Raw genomic sequence first — 25,709 nt, 5'->3', positions numbered from 1 at the left:
TGACTTGTACGGTGGTAGGCGGACTCTCTGTGTTCTTCCGTCCAGGAAGGAGATGATCCATTCCAGCGCCTTGTCCTGGATTCCGATGTTGCTGAGGCGCTGTACTAGGGTGCGGTGGCAGACCGTGTCGAATGCCGCGGAGAGGTCTAGGAGGATGAGGGCCGCTGTTTCTCCATTGTCCATCAGGGCTCGGATGTCATCGGTGGCGGCGATGAGGGCGGTCTCGGTGCTGTGTTTGGCTCGGAAGCCGGACTGTGAGGGGTCGAGGGATCCGTTCGTCTCGAGGAAGGCGGCCATCTGCTTGTTGACGGTCTTCTCGATGACTTTGGCTGGAAACGGGAGAAGCGAGATGGGGCGGTAATTCTTGAGGTCGGTGGGGTCCGCTGTTGGTTTCTTGAGTAGAGCGCTGAGTTCGGCGTGTTTCCAGCTTTCAGGGAAGATGGCGGTGTCGAAGGAGGTGTTGATGGTGTCTCGCAGGTGGGGTGCGATGACAGCGTCGGCCTTGTTGAAGACGTGGTGAGGGCAGGGGTCGGTCGGTGATCCGGAGTGGATGGAGTTCATCGTGCGGATGGTGTCTTCGGTGCTGATCGGGGTCCAGGCGTGGAGGGTGGTGGTGGGGGGGGGTGGCTGGTCGGTCGTGGTGTGCGTTGGTTGGTTGTTGAAACTGCTGTGTATGTCCGTGATCTTGTTGTGGAAGTATGAGGCGAGGGAGTTGCAGAGGTCTTGCGATGGGGTGATGTCGTTGTTTCCTGCGCTGGGGTTGGAAAGCTCTTTCACGATGTTGAAGAGTTCCTTGCAGTTGTGTGCGTTGTTGTCCAACCGGTCCTTGAATGCAGTTTTCTTGGCGGCGCGGATCAGCTGGTGGTGTTTCCGGGTGGCAAGTTTGTAGGAGGTTCTGTTGTCCGGTGTCGGTTCCCTTTTCCAGACTTTCTCGAGGGCTCGGCAGTTCTTCTTGGAGCTTTTGAGTTCGTCGGTGAACCATGGGGCCTTCTTGCTGCCGGGTCTGCTGGGCGGGGTCCTCAGCGGGGCGAGTTCGTCCGCGCAGTTGCTGATCCACTTCGTGAGGTTGTCGGCGGCCTGGCTGGGGTTCGCTGAGCTGGCAGGAGGGTGTTGGCTCAGGGAGGTGGCGAGCTGGTCTGCTGTGATCTTGTTCCAGCTTCTGCGGGCGGTCTGTTGATGGTGTTGGTGGGTCGTCGTTCTCTTGAAGGAGAAGTGGACGCAGCTGTGGTCCGTCCATTGAAGCTCTGTGGCGTGGCTGAAGTCGATGTCTGTGCTGGATGAGAAGACGGCGTCGAGTGTGTGTCCGGCGAGGTGGGTGGGGGTGGACACCAGTTGCTTGAGTCCCAGGTTGGCGAGGTTGTCGAGCAGGGTGCTGGTGTTGCGGTCGTTGTTGTTCTCCAGATGGAAGTTGAGGTCCCCCAGGAGGATGTAGTCAGCGGACGGGAGGGCGTGCGGGCTGACGAAGTCGGCGATGTCCTCGCTGAATTGCGTGCGTGGTCCCGGGGGTCGGTAGATCAGGGTGCCTCTGAGGGTGGTGTTCGGGTTGGTGTGGTTCTGGAAATGCAGGTGTTCGGCGCTGGTCAGGGTGTTGTCGGTGCTGGTCGTGAGACGGATGGTGTTCCTGTGGATGATGGCGATGCCTCCTCCCATCTGGTTGGCGTTTCGGTCCCTCCGGACGATCTTGTAGCCCTCTGGGATAGCGATGGCGATGTCGGGAGCTGAGGAGGCGTTCATCCAGGTCTCCGTGAGGAAGGCAACGTCAGGGGCTGTGGCGTCTAGAAGGTTCCAGAGTTCGATGGCGTGTCTGTGGACGGAGCGGGTGTTGAGCAGGATGCACTTGAGGTGGGAGCTGTTGGTGTTCGACTTGGCGGGTGCTGGTGCGGGGCTGGTCCGGATGCAGGAGAATTTGCAGGCGTGGCAGCTGAAAGGTCCGTGGGTGCGTCTTGGAGTGGCTTGGTGGCATTCTGGGGGTCGGCCGGTGTTGAGAGCGATGAGGGTGGCGGCTGAGTACGTCAGGCGGGTGCGTCGAGGTGCTCGAGGACCAGGGGTCCTGGCGCTGGTCGCGATCCGGTCGCGGACGGGCGCAGACGGGCTTACCTTTGGCGCGCCTTCGGCGCACAATCGGCGCGCCCGCTGCGCGTAACCGCTGCGCGTTCGCACGGTCGCCATTTAAGGCGAAGTGCGCGGGTGGGCGGAGCAGCTGGGAGGCGGGAGCGGGGAGGGTTACAGAAGGCAAAAAAGGGGCGGGGACAAGCGGCGGTGGCGGGAAGGGAGGGAGGGGGGCGGCGAGGTAGGCGGACAACAAGGAAGGAGAGCCAAACACGGGGAAAATGCAAAACAGTGGAACAGGCACAAAGAAACGACAAAACAGGGGAAAAAAGACAGTAAAACCTTAACAAGCACAAAAAACCGTCAAAACAAATGGCAAAAACACTCGCAGCGGCGGCGGCCGGCAAACGAGGCAGCAGCGAGGCAGGGGCAGGCAAGGGGCACACGCAGCAGCTGGTGGCCGTGCGGCGCGGGGGTGTCCCACAAGTGACGCAGATAGAGTAAGAGCGAGGTGGATCGGTCAGATAGCCTGCTCCCCAGCATTTGGGAAGAAGCAGGGGGTGATCACGCTGGTATCCAGGTACTCCAACATTAAAATAGTTGACCAACAACAAGATGATACAGGGAGGATTCTAATCACTCAGTTGAAAAGAGGGGAAGAGACCATACATCTCGCTAACCTATACGGTCCGAACAAAGATGGCCCAGAATTTTGCGAGGGCGTCTAGAGGAGACTGGAGGTAATCCCCCAAAACGAATTACTAGTATTGGCGGGTGATTTCAAACAGCACTAGATCATACCCTAGATAGACAATCACACTGCCACTCAATACGGCCCAAAGCTCAAGGCATTTTAAGGAACATTTGCAACAAATACAATTTCAAAGACCCTTGCCGATTACAACACCCAGTCACTAGAGACTACACATTCTACTCCAACTCACACAACTCCTACAACATAGATTACATTTTAGTCTCAAGCACGCACACGCACTTAATAGGCGACACAGAAATTGCGGCTAGGACTATCTCAGACCACTCATGCACCAGCCTATCGCTGAGCGGACTGCATAACGAGGACCTACCACATAGATGGAGGTTCAACAGCGACTCCTGGCAGAAGAGAGTAACAAAAGGAAAATAGAAGAAGACATAAAAGAATACATAAGACTTAACGACACACAGGACATGGACCCTAGGTCCGTATGGGACGCACTGAAGGCAACAATCAGGGGCACAATAATAGAGATTAAAGGGAAAATGAACAAGAGAGCAAAAGCACAGCTAGATCAACTAGAAGAAGAGATAAAAAGACTAGAAACAGCCCATATTACAGGGACAAAGAACAGCTCCACCTTAGCAATAATCACAAGGAAGAAATACGAGTATAACAATATCCTGAGTCAAAGGGCAGGACTGTGGGTAAACAAGTATAAGGTACTCAACCTCTGCGAAGCAAACAAAGCAGGGAAGATTCTAGCCTCTTATCTAAAGCACAAACAAAAGCAACACACCATATCCTCAATCACCGACTCAAAAACAATACACACACGAGGCAGAAGGAGATATTAAGAACCGTCAGCAAATTTTATCAAGAACTATACAAACAAGCATTTGCAATGCAATAGGTCTCGCATTATTAAAGTTAGAGCTATTGGCATTGTAAATGGCAATGCCTTTTATTTATGTTTTTGCTTTTAAAACATAAATAAAAGGCATTGTCATTTACAATGCTAATAGCTTAAACTCTCGCAAAAGTGAGACCTATTGCATTGCAAATGCTTGTTTAAAGGACTCCCCAGATACTTCTTCCCCAACCTACCAACCTTCAGCTATAGGACAAAACTGCAAGCTTATCTTAGCAAGTCCATACCTGAATACAGCGTGCTTCGAAGAGCAGCACATACGCTGCTCAGGATCGACCTAAAAAGTCTCTGTTTTAATAGCATTATACAATATGGTCGGGTATACAGGAAAGAGCTGGCAGTGTTTGATAGTTGTCAGGGGCTATTCATTCTTTTTTGTGTTAAGCGCACATGGAACATTGTTTAATGTAATTGATACCTAGTGTTAATTTGTCTTTTTTTTCAGTGACTTTGTGTGCATGCGTGTGTGTGCATATATGTATGTGTGTGTGTGTGTTTATGTGTTTGGGTTTGTTTGTGTGTGTAATTGATACCTAGTGTTAATTTGTCCTTTTTTTCAGTGACTTTGTGTGCGTATGTGTGTGTGTATGTATGTATGTGTGTATGTATGTATGTGTGTGTGTGTTTCTCTGCAGATTATAGGTTCACATCTCTGCTTGGCAGCCTCTGCCTTTCATCCTTTGGTGTCATTCTCCCTCTGACACGTCATTGGTTTCACACGAGTCTCACTGTGGTGAGAGTTCTGCAGGAGAGTACCAGGGGTACTGGGTCTCTGGATGACAGTTTGTGTGGAATAATGTTTTTACTTGAAAAGTGCTTTAGACCGATGACCCTAGAGCCTGCTCCCTTCCAGTGTGTGGTGAGATTTTTAGGATGTGGGGGCTCTGAAGCGACAAGTTTTATAGCACTTGGGAGCGCTGTATTCACCAGCCTAGCGCTTGGGAGCGCTTCATTTCCCTGAAGCGCCTGGGAGCGCTTTGTTGCAGGAGGCCGGTGCCCACCTGGCATTGGCCGTGGGATTTGCCTCCTTAGCGCTTGAGAGCGCTGTGTTTGCCGTTGAAGCGCGTGGTGCTCCAAGCCGGTGCCCACCAGGCATTTGCCACATATTGCAGCGTATTTCCACTTGTAGCGAGTGTCACCTCGCTTTATAATTAAATTCTGGAGGGAGCAGTGCTTAATTTGTAAAATATTAAGTGCAGGTGCTCAAATCTTTGTCAGAGGCCACACCTACTTTTATCTGGCTCCACCCACTTCCTCAATTGGCCCACCCACTTCCTCTATTAGCTCCACTCACATCCTCAACTGGCACTGCGAAAAGACAGAGTGCGTCGTGCGAGCAATTGTAAAACAATTCTAGCCACACTAAAAGTATTCATGCCGCTCAGACTCACTCAGTACATTGAATTAGACATTTTACCCAGTACTGATTTTACCCAAGCTAAAGATGGACTGTCTTGAACATATCAATCAAGCCATAGCCAAGTAATCACTAGAGTAAAGCTGAAATATTGAACAGATCGATTACTGCACTAATAAGAACACCTCATTTGATTGAAACTTTGCTTTAACAAAAATAAGAGGTCAGATAAATAACGGTGACCTGAAAGAAGACGTTTACAACTTGGTGCGGATTGGCACGGAAATGGCTTTCAAAATGACCATATTGACTGATGTCACTGTCATATTACTTTGATACCATTTTGATTTTTGTATTGTGCGATGTTATACATTGTCAGTTCAGTGGCTTCTGAAGTCTCTAGTCTGGCCCCCTAGTGCTTGGCAAGGAATCACCGAAAACCAGCTCTGCATTTGGAGTTTGCATTTCACTTTTCAATGTCCTTATTCCCATGAGAAAGCCGTTCAGCTGCTGATCGAAATTTGTGTCAGTCACGTGTGCTTGTTCTAAGCAGTGTGGGTAAACATACTACTACAAAATATTAGGAATTTGGTAGGGGTTAGGCTAGCATTAGATTCTTACTACCAAGACCACACCTTACATCCTTCAAATGCCATGAAAGTTGTACATTCGCTCAAAACATAGATTTAAACCACGTGATAAAATGCGCAGCTTTAATTCTGGGAGTTTTTGAATCGACCTGGTAGATTGCTATCTTCAGTAGTGCCTTGTAGACTACTTCGGGTTATATAAATGCATACCACGCATCTCCCCGTGGACCCTGCCTCCTAGATGGGTGAGGGGGGCTGCGCCCTGGGTCCAGACCCTCGCGCCCCCAGCAGTGCCTGCCGGAGCCCAGCTGTGCTTAATATGCCAGCCGGAAGGGTGTGACAGGAAGTGTGCTTTCTAAGAGTCTAGCAACTAAAGAAAGGAAATGCAGCATTCCTAAACCCCCCCACCCCTTAACCCCCACCTGCTCCCCTTACACCTGCAATCGGAGAATAAGACGCCCAGACCTACAGCTGCAACCCCTGCTGGCTGCTATAAAGATGTGAGCTCCCTGGAGCTTCGGGTCCGGGAGGGGCTGACAAGAAGGAAACAAAAATACTTCAAGAGGAGAGGTTTCAATACCAATTCTGCCTTGCACCCTTTCACCCCACCACATGACTCAGAATCCCGTAATGCAAACCTTGCAAATGAGGGCAGGCAACTTCGATGGCTTAGAGCTTTAAGTAATATTCATACCATCAACAGGATGTGCACTCTGCACTCAGATGTCGACAACGACTAAACACAAGAACAATGAACCCTGCGGGAATCAATTTAAAAAGTTATATATTGCTGCCTGCATCACTATCCGTTGCGACAACGCCACACCACACCCGAGAAAGAAAGTGATACCATTACCAGCGGGATCGCACCAGTTTGGACAAGACAGTCAGCGAGCGGCTGGGTGGGTAGATAAAGGCAGCAGGGCCGAGTAGTTTTACTTAAACCCGCAGCCTGTGCAGGTCAGTACAGCAGTAAGTACTGCGGCGCCAGCACAACTATACACCGCTACAGCCGGGGGGCCTTTATTGAATCTGAATTGTTGCATCATTTGCATCCTATTTTTATTCCTAATAAATAAACAGTATTATGGAGCTGCCTCTTTCCCACACCCTTCCTTCATCCCCCCTCCCCCCCCCCCCCTCCCCACACCGGTGATCTTACAACCGGACCCTCAGTCGCACAATACCAAAAATAAAAATACAGGGTTGGTTTGATTTTGCACGGTATTCAGTACTGACGGTATTGGGATGGCAAGAAGTTCGTTCAGTTTGCTTAGCCGCTTACAGTGCTTGCTTAGCTCACTCAGAAGTTAGTAACAAACTCACTGTTTTATTAACTAACTACAATCTTACCGTTACTCGTGTGGTGGGCGGACGGTCCGGCTCAGAGAAACTGAATTTTTTATGCAATTAGGCGGTGGACCTGGTGTACTGCTGCTGCTCATTGCTCTACCCAGCAGTATCCAACAATGCTACCAGAGCCGTTAGCAGTGATACTGGCTGCGGTAGTTATGCTGGGTCGTGGCGCGCTCGTGGTCATGTGACAAAAATCTGCGCACGCTTCCACGCGCTGCACGTACAGCGACCCCTACCTACCCCCGTATCAGAACAGTCAGAAGAAGCCAAATCCAGCCCGTCCCTGGCGCTCCAATACACCAGTGTGTCAGTCCGACAAACAGTACTGCTGCTGCCAGTGTGTGTTGTGTACTGGTCCCCGCCCGCCCACCTTCAAGTAAAGTGAACACGCACAGCCCACTCACTGTGTACTGTGACTGAATAAGTGACCAAGAAGGGCTGCGGCCGCCATGATCACAAGCGCCACCACAACATAATAATGTATTCTTCTATCTTGGACGGCACCGTGCCCGGCAGCTAATTAAGAGAAGCAAGTGTGTGTTAGTCGTCTCAGGCACGCAGTCATTGTTAAACGCTCAGTGAACACGCTGAGTACACTACTTAAGGTAAATTTTAAAAACATCAATGGCGCTCGTGCGAGATGCTTTAGACCCGGCCCTGTCAACAAATTAAGCACTGAGGGAGCCTACCCCTCGTGTGCCCCCCCGCATCACCGCCGCAGCCCGGGACAAACCGAACATCGCCGCCAGCCTGCGACCAGGAAGTCAGGCAGGCCGGGCGGGACAACCGGAAACCGGAAGTAGGAGGGCGGGAGCCTACCCCGCCTCCCACGGAAGAGCCGTGGCTGTTTTGAGCACCGGAGCAGGCAGGAGCCCTGCAGCTGCCGATGAGAGGAGAGCCGCCGCACCAAGGAAGCCGGTGAGTGGAGCTTCGCCTTGTTGCTGAGCTGCAAGGGCGGGGGGCATGTGTGTGTGCGCGTGCGGCGGCGGGGGGCTCTGTATGTGTGTGAGCGTGCATGTGTGTATGTGTCTTGGAGTCTGTGTGTATGCGTGTGTGTGTTTAAAAGAGGCCGATGACTGTGTGGGGGGGTGCGAGCGAGTGTCTGTCTGTGTGTGTGTGTGTATGCGCACGCATGTGAGCGAGCGAGTGTCTGTCTGTGTATGCGCACGCATGTTGCTGAGAAGGTGGAGGGAGCCGACGTGCGCATTCGCGCACCCAAATCCGGCAGAAAAGCTCGTAACACCCTCTTGTCCCTCATTCCCCCGAGACGGGCAGCTATAAGTCTCCAGCTGGACGCATCCTTCGGATGCTATTCCAGGCGAGACCTAAAAAGACCAGTTCCTGGATGTGGAGGGATGCACAGGATACCTAGAAAGACTAAATCTACCAAAGATAACAGATGAGGAAGCACGCACCCTAGGGCAGAAGATAAGCGCAGCAAAAATTGAGGGGGCAGTGATGTCTCTTAAAGACAACAAGGCCCCGGGCCCGGATGGATACACAGCCACATTTTATAAATAATTTCTAGGCCTCTTGAGCCCTACCATGAAGAAAGTGTTCAACCACCAATAAAAGGCAGGAGCAGTGACACATTCCATGGCGGAAGCAAATATAGTAGTCATCCCAAAAGAAGGCAAAAACACACAACTACCCCAAAATTATAGGCCTATCTCACTAATCAATGTCGATTGTAAAATCTATGCAAAAATACTGGCCTCAAGACTGAACAAGGTACTGCCAAAGTTAATAAGCAATGCACAAGTAGGATTCCTAAAGACGTGCATGCCACTTGACAATACTAGACTCCTGTGCACATACTAGAGCGAGCTGCGGTGACTGATGAGCCTGTGGTGGCTATAACATTAGACGCAGAGAAAGCGTTTGATAGGGTATCCTGGCACTTCCTGGAGCAGTGCATGCGGACATTCAACCTGGGGGAGGCATTCATAAATAAAGTAATGGCCCTATACAAAAACACAAGTGCAAGGATAGTAATCAACGGAGCGGTCTCAGAACCCTTCAAACTGCAGCGGAGTACAAGACAGGGCTGCCCGTTGTCACCCTCAGTGTTCCTGCTGGCCTTAGAGCCACTGATCAGAGATATCGGGGCCAATGACGAGATGAGGGGCTTTACCATCAATGAGTTGACGGTTAAACTAGCAGCATACACGGATGACATCCTCATAATCATGGAGAGTCCCCAATCATCTATCAATGCCCTAATGGAGACCATAAGAAAGTATTCCAACCACTCAGGATACAAGCTAAACAAGGACAAATCGGAATGTAAGCCCCTTAACATCCGCATCACCAAATAAACACTGGGGAACTCGGGCCTTGCCTGGCAGACCGGATTCATTAAATACCTGGGAATACAATTCGGCAGGGACCTCAGGAGCATGCTAGATCACAATGAGAGTCAATTAGTTGCACAAAAAAAAGGGGCTCCTGGAAGCATGGTCACCCAGATACATAACATGGTGGGGGAGTATTAATTGAATTGAATTGAATTGAAAAATAATTTATAATGCGCAGAACAATAACCCGCAGGTATCAAGGCGCCTAACAGAAGATCAGAGAATGATCAAGAAAGCTTAGGACCCTAGACATAGGCTTGCTTGAAGAGAAGGGTTTTTAAGGCAGTGCGGAAGTTCTGAAGGGACGGGAGAGATCTCAAGTCCAAAGGGAGTTCGTTCCACCATTTAGGAGCAAGGGTGGAGAAGGCTCTGCCTCCCCACTTGGCTCTTCGTACACGGGGGACTGTCAGAAGCAGTTTACCAGAGGAGCGCAAGTTCCTTCGGGGGACATAATGGAAGATGATGGATCCTATTCCAGTGTCACTCTTTTTAGCAATGGCTCTATAGGTCATACAAAGGACCTTGAACCGGATTCGATATTCCATCGGCAGCCAGTGCAGTGTTTTCCTGGCTGCAGTGGCAGAAGAGCGTCTGGGTAAGTCCAGGACAAATCTAGCTATGGCGTTTTGGACTACCTGTAAGCGCTGCAGCTGACCTTTATTAAGTCCAGCATACAGCGCATTACAATAGTCCAAACGCGAGCCGATAAGAGCAACAGCTATTTGTTTTCTTGCCTGGAGAGAGAGATATTTCCTGACCCTGCGCAGAGTGTGGATCAAGCCCCAACAGGTGGAAATAGTTCTGCTCACCTGGTTGCCTAAGTCAAAGGAGGGATCTATTAACACCCCGAGATTTTTAGCAGAGGATGTGGGGGAAGGGCAAGTTCCAAGGGAGTCAGGCCACCAATTGGCTGACCAGATGTTTTCTTTCCCCCCAAACACCATCACCTCTGTCTTCTCCCCATTCAGTTTCAGAGAGTTCCGGATCATCCATTGACCAACCGCCTCCATGCAGGATCTAAACTTGGAGGCGATTAGGTCATCTGAACGGGGAAGAGAGACGAGGATTTGAGTGTCGTCTGCGTACGAGACTACCTCCATCCATTAAGACAATAAAGATGATGATCACGCCAATGGTCAACTACTTAGCCAACATCCTTCCCCTAACATTAACGGACGATTTCCACCAAAAAATAGACAAGCTGATCAACACATTTTTGTGGAGGGACAAGCGAGCGAGGATAAGCCTGAAGAAGCTAAGGCTACATAAGAATCTGAGAGGGCTTAACCTGGCAGACTTCAAAACGTTCCTAACTGCCTTCCTGGCAAAACAAGGGGCATACTGGTTTCTCCCCGAACAAGACTATACGCCAGTCTGGCTCAAGATTGAGAGGGGCTTACTAGATAACCTAGAGCCCATAACCCTCCTCACGGCCAACAAACGCACACAATCGACAAATCCAACACTCAAAAATACACATCTGCTCAAGGTGGACCAGAAAATGGACATCAGTATAAAAAACACGAGATGGGAAGCTCTTTGGGGGAACAGGAAGATAAGGTACAGGGGAAAATCATTATCCATAGAGATATGGAAAAGAAGGGGCCTCTCCTACCTAATCCAGTTAGATGAGGAAGATAACCCATCCACCTTTAACATGCTAAGAACAAAGCTTATCCTCCCTGACCTAGAATTTTATAACTTCCTTAAGATTAGAACCGCCCTGACGAAAGCGAAACTCAACAAGCACAAACCCTCAATCATTCAGTACATGACTAACATTAACAGAACAGGACACCAGGTGTCGCACCTATACCGGCTACTACGACCCAGCTCCACAAAGCTAAACGACAAAGCATCCTCATACTGGGAGAAAGAACTAGGGGCCACACTCAGCGAGAAAGAACACCTTTTATGGTCTTCCCCCACACAGAACAAAATCTCCCCGGTACTAGCACAGACAAAATGCTGGCTTCTACACAAGATCTACTGGACAACAACTCGTTTGGCGACCTTAGGGCTCAGAGAAAACGACCTTTACTGGAACTGTCACAAGGGGAAGGGTGACCTTGCACACCTAATATACCACTGTCCCAAGGTCAGAAAATTCTGGGATAAGATCTTCATCTTCATAAACAATACACTAGGATGTACACTCAAACCAGAATTCACCTCTCTCACAACTGCATTTCTAACTACAGAGCTAGACTCACAACAGGATAGGGATCTATTGGACCTGCTATTGACAGCGGCGGTAAAAATAATTCTCACCAAATGGAAAGACACCTCTAAGGCAACCTTCAAGGGCTGGCTCAACTGGGTGACATACATGAGGGGGGCTGACACAATCGCCCTCCAGCACTCACTGTGGAAACAACCATACAGGGGCATGTGGGATGCCCTGGGCAAATATCTAGATGCATATGACCCACCTTAAACTATACCAACACAAGCAACCAGCTTGAACACAGCATAACCCCACCCAAGTCAGTAGCAAGTATCAGCAAACTTCTTGTATTCTTCTTCTCCTTTTTTCCTCCTTTCCTTTTCACACCTCCCCCTACCCTCTAAGGGGGCAATTGGATAAGGGGGTCAGCCTAGCACGTAAAATCTGTAATGTGGCGCCACCATACCAGCGACCTTTGGCTGAAACCCTATAACGAGAAGTCTAAAGATGACTGTTTGTTTTATGTTTTTTGTGTGTATGTGAAAACAATAAAAAACATGTTGAAATAAAAAAAAATCTTGTCTGCGGGCAGGCGGGCGACGCTCCCCTGCCATAAAGGAGAAGCGACCGCTACAGAAAAGGATTTAAAAATCCTTTGTACGCAGCTTTGGGCATTGACAGAACCGGCTTCTTGCAAACAGCAGCCTGCAGCGAGTATTTCTAAGACCCTCATTATTGGTCTGCTTTAACTTAGTGTGAGGATGTAGTGGGACTGGAATCTCTGATTCCAGCTATAACTCTGAACCATATTCTGATAATTATAACTTATCTCCTTAAAATGGTAATGCCAGGCCCTTTTCTGTGCGTTTCATTCCAATACTGGAGAGAAAACTGCTGTAATTTTCCACCTTCTAAGAACAGATAGAAAGGACCTGATTCACAAAGGTAAACTTACACTTTTGCAGAAGTTTTCATTTGTTTTGGAGTTCAAAAACTTTAATAATAAGTTTACGACTGTTGCGACTCCACAGTCGGGTCAGAGAACCTTGCACTTAAAAAGATAGGACAGGCCTATCTTTTTATGTGTGGAGTTCTGCGCCCCGATCGTAGAGTCTCCTCAGTCGTAAACTTACTATTAAATTGTCATTTGTGAATACCAAAATGAATTAAAACATACATAAAAATGCAGTTTAACTTTGTCAGACATGTCCAAAGTGCCTGTGGAGGTCCTGTGGGGGAAACACAGGAGTGGCCTGTGCAGGTAAGAGCGGTGTGGCAGTGGTGCCAGGTTGGGGAGGATTCAACAGACGACCACGAGGGAAAATTAAATAAATGATTTTTTTATGTCTGTCGAAATCCCCCACCCCACCCGGCCCAATCGCTCTTACCTGCACGGGCCACTGCTGGGGAAACGGGGTGTGGGAAGTGGGTGCCGTGGTTCGGGAGAGGCTCGCCAGAGAGGAGCACTGTCTGCTCCCGCTTGCTGTGACAGGAGGGTGGTACTGATAACCACAGCCCCTGGCTGCCCCTGCAAAATGCAGAAGTGTCCAGTGTCTCCTTGCCTGGAATTATCAGGCCTAGAGTTTTCTACACTGACACTCACAGGCCCAGAGACAGAGTCCCACCCAGAAGGAACACCCTGGATGAAATGTTGCCACTCATGAAGGGTGAGCAGCCATCACAACGCGGGCATTACCACGCGCTGCCATTACGACGCTGCTTTTACAACGCAAGTCATTTCAAGGACTTGCGCTGGAGGGCGCTGTGGGGAAAGGAAGAGTTTAATTTTCTATCCCAACACCTTCCCTACTGTAACGTGGGCTGGAGTTGGAATAGAAAATTAAACCATTCCACTATCCAGCGCTTACAGCGCAAGTCGTTGTAACGACTTGCGTTGTAAAAACAGCGTCGTAATGGCACGGGATAAAAGCCCGCGGGATTAAAGCCCGCGTTTTAATGTCATACAACCCTCATGAATTGAGTCTTTGGTGCGAGAAGTCCATCAGCTTATTTGCGTCCTAGTGGTATGCGTTATTATTGTGGATGATATTTAACTTAAATAATTGCACCTCACCTTTTGGACACGGCACAGATATTGTGTAGGTTACAAGGAAAGGAAAGCGATATTCACGATTATTACCCATCCCTTTCAGTGGCGGCTCCTCTGCTAAGGTGGAGGAGAGTCGCCCCGTTGCTTTTCGCAGTGTAAAGGAAAAATAAAATGATAATAACTCAATGTTACTATCATTTTATTTTCCTGGTGCGGCAGCTTTGCGGGGCGGGGCTGCTCTGCTCACAGAGCAGGGGGAGGAGTGGTTGACATTCTGTAAGTGCGCATGAATGTTTGGCCGGTTGTCTTGGGCCGGTCAAACAGTCATGCACTCTTTACATGTTCTCCCCCAGGCTGTAATACAGCCTGGGGGAGAACATGCCCAGGCTCCCAGTCCCCGTCTGAGCAACGAACCATGGCACTCAGACCAATCACAACGCTGCAATGGCTTAGGGGAGCCTGGGTGCTTCCTGTTCCGGCCGGACGCAGGGAGACGACGGAGGAGTGACGTGGTGCGGAGGTAATTTTTTTTCATTTGTTTACCCCTTTTCCCCCTCTGCCCTGCCACCCCTGATCCGTGTCAGCCACCACTGTTCCCTTGGTGGCAGTGTTTCCCTTCGACTTTGCCTGTGCAAATATTTTTCTTGTGATGTTAGAATAGGACTGAAACAGGATGTGCTTATTTTTTGCAAATGTACAGTGAAGCAAGATGTCTTTGGTTAGGTATTTCTTGCCAGTGAATCGTGAGGGAAAGCATCCCCAAACTACAGTCCCACACTGAGGAAAAGTATGTTTAAAGGGGGCCTAAAGCGAGTTCCTGTGACGTTTATCAGATACAGGGACGTTTTGTTATGCAAAAGCAGAGTATGCAATATTACAAGGTCGTAAAGTTCCTTATGTTCACATGAAAGATCTAAATGTTGCATATTTTGTGTATTTTTTGAAAGTTTGTGCACAAAATATGTGATGGTTGAAGGAAAGTAACTTTGCAAACTCGCACTACCTTGTTGTTTCCATCTAAGGTCGTGGCAAACAATCGTTTTAAACACTTTTCATATCAATTTAGCAAGTAGTACAGTATGAGCACCTTGACCCGTTACCTAAGTCTCACGGTCTGTTTTATTGTGCATGGTGTGTGTGTAGATGACGTCACATAAGCGCATCACGCAACATACTGCAGGGTTGCTTTGGGGTGCAATATAAAATGTAGAAATTAAAGTGTCTATTTAATTCTTAGGATGGGGTCGGCCTCATTTTAGTAGCTCCAATTGTTGCTGTCCTGGTTATCCCGATAAAGATGCAATGGTTACCCTATATCGCCCAGGTTTGTTCCAGAAATTAAAAGAAGTAACGCTTTGGTCTAACTGCCCTAGAGTGACCACCACAATCCACGTAATTACAGACACTGTCTCCAGTCCTGAACTTTTCACATATACATTTTTGATTCCAGGTGTGTTGGCCTAATTAGCTCAGTGGAAACAAAACGAAACTACAACACCCAGAATGCATTAGGCTATCACACAAAAGTGAGTGTAAACAGTGTCTGTCTTTACCTGGAATGTGATCGCTCTAACCTGCCCCACAGCCAATTACTAAAAATGAAAACCCCTGCATGTTATCTGTATTATGCCACCCCCACCAAATGTGGTTGTGTACACTGAAAACAGAGTGGAACGTTTTCTGGCACTGTATAATGAATGTACTTACATCCTGTACTGCCACCCTGATCTTTGCACCAGATGTTGATCCTGCTCTAAGGCGTTTCACAATATTTGATCCATTCATTGTTATTCCCTGTACTAGTTCTGAAATTATAACTACATGTTATACACATGATGCCCCTATAACAAGCAGGACCCACTCACATCTTTAATAACCTATGATGAAAGTTACTGTTTTTTAAAATTGGGTCACCATTGGGAATCAGCCATTGGTTGCCTCCTGCTCTGAGCGGATAAAGACAAATGGTAACCAGGAAGTCATGAACACATGGTACAGAGGTCAGGTTCAAGCCTATTTTTTTTTTAGGATATCCACATGAGATAAATGTATATACAATTTTTGCAAATGAGAATAGTTTGCATAGTCTTTATCTATCTTGAATATCTTGCTTGGCCGCAGCTCTAAGACACAGGTCTTACATTCGGCATCCCTGACATAGAATTATTTTTTTTATGCATCTTTCCGTGTCCCAAGGTTCAAATCTTTAGTCCCCTGCAACACATAAACTAACTCCACCTCCCCATGTTGCTTCCCAATTGCCACAGCTGCCAAGATTCCCAGTTCAATGTGTGACTAGCTATATCAGTCCCAGTTTAAAAAAAGTTTTTAAAAAAATGTAGTCCTATTCAACCAGTATAAAACCAGGACTACAAGTCTCATAATTCTAAGAAAAATAGGGGACTGACCTAACGAATCATGCATGGATTTGGGAAGTTTGGCACCTATGGTTGCCACTGTGAGCTCTAACCCACCAAAGGTATGAGGCCACAACAGACTCTGCCATGGGCCAGACCTGAAGGCCTGCACTCCACTTCAGGCATCTGATTCTGACCGAGACATCCATGCCAAAAGGTACACAGTGGTGCATTGCGGGTGTGGGGAGGTATACGTTTGGAGAAGTATGACTGACGCCCAGGGCCATGCAACAAGGGAGAGAAAACTGTCCAGCTCTGCTTACATACATGCATAAGATGTTGGACAAAGCATAGAGTGTTCTGGGTTCAAGAAAGTAGCTAGCGATGTTGAAATGCAATGCCATTCAAAAATCTAGAAATGCTAAAGAAATAATCAAAAGGATGAATGAATGTCACTGCATGCCAAGCTGTGCCCCTGTCCAGCAGTGAACCAAGTACCTACCAGTTAGAGTCCATGGGTGCGAGAGGCCCTTTGCACCTAATTTCTCATTGTTAAAACCCAACAGGAGCATAGCAACAACATTGTACTTGGTTGCATTAGGGACAGTGACAGTCGTGCTGTGCCACTGGGCAGCAGCAGACATCACAGAGCCACCTTGCGGGCTACACTTATAAATGTACTGTACTTGTTACAATAGCAATAATTTACTTTTCTGTTCTTACCATCTTCAAATAGAACCCTTGTGATAATACAATGAGGAAGTAAACAAAGCTCTGTACCTGCTTCCACTTTCTTGCCTTCCTTCAGCTGGTTGGCCACGTGCTCGGGCAACATGGCGTAGAGCAAGGTCTCGGTTTTCTTTTTTTCGATCTCCAAATTCCTTGAGAGGATCCGGAGCTCTTCCTTCTTCCGCTCCAGCTGGTTGGACAGTTCGATCTCAGCCAGACGCTGCTGGTTGAGCAGGATGAGATCCCGCGTGGTGTCGTGCTGCGCGATGTCTGAGAGGTGCATCTGGCGCTCCTCCAGCTCCTGCAGGCTGCGCAGCTTAGGGGAGCACACGTACAGCATGCACTGCAGCGACGCCATCCAAGTCATTTGCCCTGTGAATGAAGGTTGTTAAGGTACAGTTGGCAAATTACATTATCGTCAGGCCCTCCTGACAGAGCAGCGCATGCTTGTTATAGTTCCTGTGAATGATGTGTGTTGTGCAAGGTTGGCTGTTTGTAATAATGGGGGTAATGTGGGAGCTTCGCTGACCCCTGCTAGTGATACACCAGCATTTAAGGCCCGATGTTTCCTAGTAAGGTGGGTGGACAGATAGAGGCTGTGGAATGACCCGGTTACTTACCAGTAATCTTCATTACTTCGAGTTCTAGTCTTCCTCGCCACAGTATAGTTTCGCATTCCTCCCTGTACAGTTTTGTGTGGGGCTTCACCTTTCTTGTGGCTTTGGTTACTGAATTTTACGTTGGGGGGTGGCGTTCCTTTTATGTCATTGGTGGATGATGAAGTCAGCCATATTGGAGGGATGGGAGGCTGGTATGCTGACTTTAATTTTTGGAGTTTGTGCGTGAGTCTAAAGCTCATTGCGTCATTACTTTGGCAATGAAAACGGATGAGGAGGTAATGCAGGTTATGATTGGCCCTTGCTCCTGGTCAGCCGCTGCCCGCCCCCGGCCAAAGTGGTGGGGCAGGCTAGTGGAAAGAGCTGGAGAGGGAGGAAAGGGGTCAGGGACAACATAATAATACAAAAAACATAATTACTTATCTGATCACCTCCGCCGTCTACTCCATCACTCTTTTCCTGCTTCTGGGACAAGCTCACAGACTGCACTGTGGCCAATCAAGATGCTACATGAAAGAAGCGTCAGGATTGGCTTAAGCGCTGGGACTTTGCGCTCCCAGGCAGACTTGGAGCCTGTGCCTGCTTTCTCTAGCCCCAGCAACTCAGCTAGGGCTGGAGAAAGCTTCACTGTGCATGAGGGTTTGGCTGGCCTGAATCGGCCGGCCAAACACCTCAGTTACAGTGAAGGGGAAGGGAGTGCACTACCACTCCCCTACCACATTGTCATCCCCCTAGACCTGCCCCCAAGACTTGTCAGAGTCCTGGGGGCCGGTCTAGGGGGATTTAAATAAAAAATAATAATAAAAAAGATTTAACCTCTTAAGTGCTGCTGACGGCCAACGGTCGTCACGAGCGGTACCTCCCCAGTGATGCGCACGACCATTGGACGTCCATTCAGCACTAGTTCCAATGGACAGCGCAGCACTGGAGAGGGATATTTACGAAGCAGCTAAGGTGTTAAAACCCGTTTTATTTTCGTTTTATGCACAGGTGGTGGCAGGGGGTCAGTGCTCCTCCACCCTAATGGAGGGGCCACCACTGCTCCTGGTGAGGAAATGAGGCAAGCAAGGATAAGATGTTCTATTAAAAAATAAAAAAAGATACACCCAAACAATCAGAAACAGTAAGAACCTTGTGTAGAACCACTAAAAGATGCAGCATATCCTTGGGCTTCAAGCGAATGTGAATTGTGGCGTGTTAGAAACCCATAGACACAAGTAAAGCCCTTGTTTGTGATGGCCAATTTCACCAAAACATAGGTCCCTTGCACTCAGGACACTTGTTGAGCTGTATGTCACAATATTCAAATGACAATATTATTGAGTTCAGGATATTAGCTACCACTGTATCATTGAGGAACGTACATATAGATACATGTAAATTTATTATTCTTTACTCCACTCCTGGGCACCTTGAAGACAATCGTAATAAATAACATATTTCTCTATGTGTATTTATTTTTAAATGAGGTATTTAACCCCTTCTATGCTCATGACCGAACATTTCCGTTATGAGCCGCAGTGGGCGTGTGCTCATGACGGAACCGTTCCGTCATGGCACCCACAATGGGTGAAGCTCTGGCACTCCTCTCATGGCCAGCTCATCTACACCCCGAAGCAGGGATGGCAGCGGAAGAGTTTTCGCTGCCACCCATGCCCCCCTGGCAATCCTATGACATCAGCGCACACACCGCACGCTGACAACATAAGGAGCAGCCGGACGGACTGGAAGCAATTTGCTTCCAGGCGTCGGAGAGGAGAGGTGAGTATTTCCGGCTCCCAGGGACGGGGCGCGAAGGGAGGTTATGGAGTATCGAGGCATTGGGGGGGAGGAGACAGATTTTCTTCTCCCCAGATGCCTCTTTGCAGGGCATTTCTGCTGCACGATCGCGCACAAAAGACTTTCCAAGTAGGAGATGTAGAGTCTGTTGACAAAGAGGTACGCAGAAGTAAACTCCTATGTACTGCCCGAGTGTTCTTCTAACCCTGTGCTGTGTGTGCCTGCTTGTTTGTAGAAAGTACCACACACAAAAGAATTTTTGGGACCATATGTGAGTGGTAAAGTGAACTGCCTTGTCTGTATTGCTTTATGTATTTTTTTCAGTTTCACAATTGGCATTAGTGCACTGTATTTTGTTCCAACTTTTGTGTTAGAAGATTGTATCTACTTACACACAATTTGTTTGTGTTTCCTTTTTTGTATAAAAAGCCCTATATTTGATGGTAGTGTGTGGAGGCTGGCGCTTGGCTGGTGGTGTGTGTGGACTGGCGCTTGGCTGGTGGTGTGTGTGGACTGGCGCTTGGCTGGTGGTGTGCGTGGACTGGAGCTTGGCTGACGGTGTGTGTGGACTGGAGCTTGGCTGGCGGTGTGTGTGGACTGGTGCTTGGCTAGCATTGTGCATGGACTGGTGCTTGGCTGGTGGTGTGCATGAACTGGCAATTAGCTGCCGGTGTGCATGGACTTGTACTTGGCTGGCGGTGTGTTAGTAGTGACTTGCTTATTGGTCACTACACACACCAGTAGCCAAACGCCAGGCCACACAATCCGTCAGCCAGTGTGGTTGCTGTATCAGGCATGTGGGTGTGTGAAAGTGATGGGCTCTGGAATGGCGCTGTCTGCTGGTGTGAGTGTTGTAATTTGATGGGCCCGTGGCTGGCGGTGTGAATGCTTTTGTATGTGTCACACATATGAAAGGTGTATGAATAGCCTGTAAAGAGGTTGGGGTCTTGACACAGCTTTACAGCTCAGCAGCTGTGAGTCACTGGTTCAGTCTTTTGTCCTTTCAATCATTGACAGTGCATTTCATTTTTGTGAAATCTCTTGTTAATTACATTTTATATACTTAACCATCAATCACCCTCGCGCCAGATCCAACCAGTATGTGTGTGAGCTTGAGGAATAGATGGTTGTGCAGTATTATTTGTCTTTTCTGTCTTTCTCTGCCATGGTGTACATTTCATCAAATAAAAACCTACCAACTCTGGATATTTTCATAAACTAAACATCCAGGGGAGTACATGTTGATGTCTCTCTCTCGTGGATCCCAACAAGTTATCTTATCCACGATGTCCTGCAAACCTCAAAATGTGACTGTCACATTTTCCTTGCATTACTGTGCCATAATGTTCACGCTTCAAAAAGAAACAACAAATTTCCTACCACCCAGCATTTCTCCAAGTCTCCCGATAAAAATGGTACCTCACTTGTGTGGGTGGGCCAAGTACCCGTGCCAAGGAAGGGCCAAAACATATTGTGGAGACATCAAAATGACCTATCACAAACCGATATGCTTTTGAAAGGGGGTCACCTGCGTTTTTTGTCCCAGGCTCAGCGGCCACCTAGGGAAATCAACCTAACCCAGACATTCCTGAAAACTAGACAGCCAGGGCAGTCCAGGGAGGTATGGCTTGTGTGGATCCCCCAACGTTTTCCTACCCAGAATCCCCTGCATACCTCAAATTTAGCTAAAAAACACATTTTTTTCACTTTTCTGTGTAGAAACGTTATGGGACCAATAGGCTGACACAAATGTCCTACCACCCAGCGTTCCCCCAGGTCTCCTGATAAAAATGGTACCTCACTTATGTGGGTGGGCCAAGGTCCCGCAACAGGCAAGGGCCCAAAATGTATTATGGGGACATCAAAAATCCTATCACAAAACAACCTGGTTTTTGGAAGGTGGGTCACCTCAGCTTTTGGCCCTGTGCTCGGTGACCACCTGAGGAAACCTACCAACCCCACACATTTCTGCAAACTAGTCACCCGGGGAAGACCAGGGAGGTATGGCTTGCGTGGACCCCCCGTGTCCTACCCAGAATCCCTTGCAAACCTCAAATGTAGCTGAAAAAATAGGATTTTCTACAATTTCTGTGTGAGAAAGCTGTGGGAACACTAGGCTGACACAAATTTCCTACCACCCAGCGTTCCCCCAGGTCTCCCAATAAAAATGGTACCTCACTCATGTGGCTGGATCAAGTACCCACAACAGGCAAAGGCCGAAAACGTATTGTGGAGATATCAAAATTCCCTATCACAAAACGACCTGGTTTTGGAAGGGGGGTCACCTGGGTTTTTGGCCCAGTGCTTTGAGGCCATCTAGGGAAACCTACCAAACCCACACATTTCTGTAAACTAGACACCTGGGGGAGTTCAGGGAGGTAAGGCTTGCGTGGACCCCAAACGTTTTCCTAACAGAATCCCCCGCCAACCTCAAATTTAGCTGAAAAAATAAACATTTTCGCAAATTTCTGTGTGGGGAAAGTTGTGGGATCAGACTTGTCAGAGTGCTGGGGGCCGGTCTAGGGGGATTAAAATAAAACAATAATAATAAAAAAGATTTAAAACCTGTTTTATTATCGTTTTATGTACAGGTGGTGGCAGGAGGGCAGTGCTCCTCCACCCTAATGGAGGGGCCACCACTGCTCCTGGTGAGGAAATAAGGCAAGCAAGGATAATATGTTCTATTAAAAAATAAAAACAGATACACCTAAACAATCAGAAACAGTAAGAACCTTGTGTAGAACCACTAAAAGATGCAGCATATCCTTGGGCTTCCAGCGAATGTGAATTGTGGCGTGTTAGAAACCCATAGACACAAGTAAAGCCCTTGTTTGTGATGGCCAATTTCACCAAAACGTAGGTCCCTTGCACTCAGGACACTTGTTGAGCTGTATGTCACACTATTCAAATGACTATATTATTGAGTGCAGTATATTAGCTACCACTGTATCATTGAGGAACGTACATATAGATACATGTATATTTATTATTCTTTACTCCACACCTAGGCACCTTGAAGACAATCGTAATAAATAACATATTTCTCTATGTGTATTTATTTTTAAATGAGATATTTAACCCCTTCTATGCTCATGACGGAACATTTCCGTTATGAGTCGCGGTGGGCGTGTGCTCATGACGGAAGCATTCCGTCATGGCACCCACAATGGATGAAGCTCTGGCACTCCTCTCATGGGCAGCCCATCTACACCCCCAAGCAGGGATGGCAGCGGAAGAGTTTCCGCTGCCACCCATGCCCCCCTGGCAATCTTATGACATCAGCGCACACACCGCACGCTGACAACATAAGGAGCAGCCGGACGGAGTGGAAGCCATTTGCTTCCAGGCGTCGGAGAGGAGAGGTGAGTATTTCCGGCTCCCAGGGACGGGGCGCGAAGGGGGGTTATGGAGTATCGAGGCATTGGGGGAGAGGAGACAGATTTTCTTCTCCCCAGATGTCTCTTTGCAGGGCATTTCTGCTGCACGATCGCGCACAAAAGACTTTCCAAGTAGGAGATGTAGAGTCTGTTGACAAAGAGGTACGCAGAAGTAAACTCCTATGTACTGCCCGAGTGTCCTTCTAACCCTGTGCTGTGTGTGCCTGCTTGTTTGTAGAAAGTACCACACACAAAAGAATTTTTGGGACCATATGTGAGTGGTAAAGTGAACTGCCTTGTCTGTATTGCTTTATGTATTTTTTTCAGTTTCAAGACTGGCATTAGTGCACTTTATTTTGTTCCAACTTTTGTGTTAGAAGATTGTATCTACTTACACACAATTTGTTTGTGTTTCCTTTTTTTGTATAAAAAGCCCTATATTTGATGGTAGTGTGTGGAGGCTGGCGCTTGGCTGGTGGTGTGTGTGGACTGGCGCTTGGCTGGTGGTGTGCGTGGACTGGAGCTTGGCTGGCGGTGTGTGTGGACTGGTGCTTGGCTAGCATTGTGCATGGACTGGCGCTTGGCTGGCGGTGTGCGTGGACTGGCACTTGGCTGCCAGTGTGCATGGCCTGGCACTTGGCTGACAGTGTGCATGGACTGGCGCTTGGCTGGCGGTGTGCGTGTACTGGCGCTTGGCTGCCAGTGTGCATGGACTGGCACTTGGCTGGCGGTGTGCATGGACTGGTGCTTGGCTGGTGGTGTGCATGAACTGGCACTTAGCTGGCAGTGTGCATGGACTTGCACTTGGCTGGCGGTGTGTGAGTAGTGACTTGCTGTTGGTCACTACACACATGAGTAGCCAAACGCCAATCCACACAATCCGTCAGCCAGTGTGGTTGCTGTGTCAGGCATGTGGGTGTGTGAAAGTGATGGGCTCTTGAATGGCGCTGTCTGCTGGTGTGAGTGTTGTAATTTGATGGGCCCGTGGCTGGCAGTGTGAATGGTTTTGTATGTGTCACACCTTCGAAAGGGGTATGAATAGCCTGTAAAGAGGTTGGGGTCTTGACACAGCTTTACAGCTCAGCAGCTGTGAGTCACCGATTCAGTTTTTTGTCCTTTCAATCATTGACAGTGCATTTCATTTTTGTGAAATCCCTTGTTAATAACATTTTATATACACACACTCACCCTCGCGCCAGATCCAACCAGTATGTGTGTGAGCTTGAGGAATAGATGGTTGTGCAGTATTATTTGTCTTTTCTGTCTTTCTCTACCAAGGTGTACATTTCATCAAAGAAAAACCTACCAACTCTAGATATTTTCATAAACTACACATCCAGGAGAGTACATGTTGATGTCTTTCTCGTGGATCCCAACAAATTATCTTGTCCACGATGTCCTGCAAACCTCAAAATGTGACGGTCACATTTTCCTAGCATTACTGTGCCATAATGTTCACGCTTCAAAAAGAAACAACACATTTCCTACCACCCAGCAATTCCCCAAGTCTCCCGATAAAAATGGTACCTCACTTGTGTGGGTGGGCCAAGTACCCACGCCAGGGAAGGGCCCAAAACGTATTGTGGAGACATCAAAATTACCTATCACAAACCGATATGCTTTTGAAAGGGGGTCACCTGCACTTTTTGTCCCAGGCTCAGCGGCCATCTAGGGAAATCAACCTAACCCAGACATTCCTGAAAACTAGACAACCAGGGTAGTCCAGGGAGGTATGGCTTGTGTGGATCCCCCAACGTTTTCCTACCCAGAATCCCCTGCAAACCTCAAATTTAGCTAAAAAACAAATGTTTCTCACTTTTCTGTGTAGAAAAGTTATGGGATCAATAGGCTGATACAAATTTCCTACCACCCAGCGTTCCCCCAGGTCTCCTGATGAAAATGGTACCTCACTTGTGTGGGTGGGTCAAGTACCCTTCAACAGGCAAGGGCCCAAAATGTATTGTGGAGACATCAAAATTACCTGTCATAAAACAACCTGGTTTTTGGAAGGTGGGTCACCTCGGTTTTTGGCCCTGTGCTCGGCGGCCATCTGAGGAAACCTACCAAACCCACACATTTCCGCAAACTAGTCACCCGGGGAAGACCAGGGAGGTATGGCTTGCGTGGACCCCCCAACCTGTCCTGCCCAGAATCCCTTGCAAACCTCAAATTTAGCTGAAAAAATAGGATTTTTCTCCAATTTCTGTGTGGGAAAGTTGTGGGAACACTAAGCTGACACAAATTTCCTACCACCCAGCGTTCCCCCAGGTCTCCCAATAAAAATGGTACCTCACTCATGTGGGTGGATCAAGTACCCACGACAGGCAAAGGCCCAAAACATAATGTGGAGATATCAAAATTACCTATCACAAAACTACCTGGTTTTGGAAGGGGGGGTCACCTGGGTTTTTAGCCCAGTGCTTGGTGGCCATCTAGGGAAACCTACCAAACCCACACATTTCTGTAAACTAAACACCTGGGGGAGTCCAGGGAGGTATGGCTTGCGTAGACCCCAAACGTTTTCCTACACAGAATCCCCCACCAACCTCAAATTTAGCTGAAAAAAATAAACTTTTTCTCAAATTTCTGTGTGGGAAAGTTGTGGGAACACTAGGCTGACACAAATTTCCTACCACCCAGCATTCCCCCAGGTCTCTCGATAAAAATGGTACCTCACTCGTGTGGGTGGGACAAGTACCCGCGACAGGCAAGGGCCCAAAACGTATTGTGGAGATATCAAAATTACCTATCCTGAAACAACCTTGTTTTGGAAGGGGGGTCACCTGGATTTTTGGCTCCGTGTTCGGCAGCCGTTTAGGGAAACCTACCAAACCCACACATTTCTGAAAACTAGACTCCCGGGGAAGTCCAGGAAGGTACGGCATGTGTGGACTACCCAAAGTTTTCCTACCCAGAATCCCCTGCAAACCTCGCATTTAGCTGAAAAAATCATATTTTTCGCAAATTTCTGTGTGTGAAAGTTTTGCACTCCCTCAGGTCTCCTAATAAAAAAAGGTACCTCACTCAATCAACCACTAAACTTTATTTCGGTCGACAGACCTTCAAAGTGCAAAGTGCATAGATATAGATTATTAAAGATTATTTATACAAAATTCATTAAGTTCATTAAAACAATGCATAAAAGCAAAATCAGACTTTGCGGATCGGACACAATATTAAAAAACAGTCAGCCAGATGCATAAAGCTAAAAACTGGTCGCAAAGGGGCAGATTCTCATAATCTGCCCCTTTGCGACCGGTATTTTTGCATTTGGGATG

General features: G+C 48.1%; 1 protein-coding gene across 1 annotated transcript in view; it reads right to left on the bottom strand.

The window, feature by feature from the left end:
* Positions 1–17,030, bottom strand: part of LOC147659637 (guanylate cyclase soluble subunit beta-2-like) — a gene marked incomplete at its 5' end in the record, with an annotated part of 94,711 nt that extends 77,681 nt beyond the window's left edge. Inside the window, one exon of the mRNA XM_086951583.1 lies at positions 16,710–17,030. Coding sequence (XP_086807709.1) covers positions 16,710–17,030 — 321 coding nt within the window. The remainder of the gene's footprint in view (positions 1–16,709) is intronic.
* Between the last annotated feature and the right edge of the window lie 8,679 nt (positions 17,031–25,709).

Source organism: Lissotriton vulgaris, unplaced genomic scaffold (genome assembly GCF_964263255.1).
Source record: "Lissotriton vulgaris unplaced genomic scaffold, aLisVul1.2 SCAFFOLD_293, whole genome shotgun sequence".
Classification (NCBI taxonomy): Eukaryota; Metazoa; Chordata; class Amphibia; order Caudata; family Salamandridae; genus Lissotriton; species Lissotriton vulgaris.
This window is presented reverse-complemented; position numbering and strand designations above follow the sequence as displayed.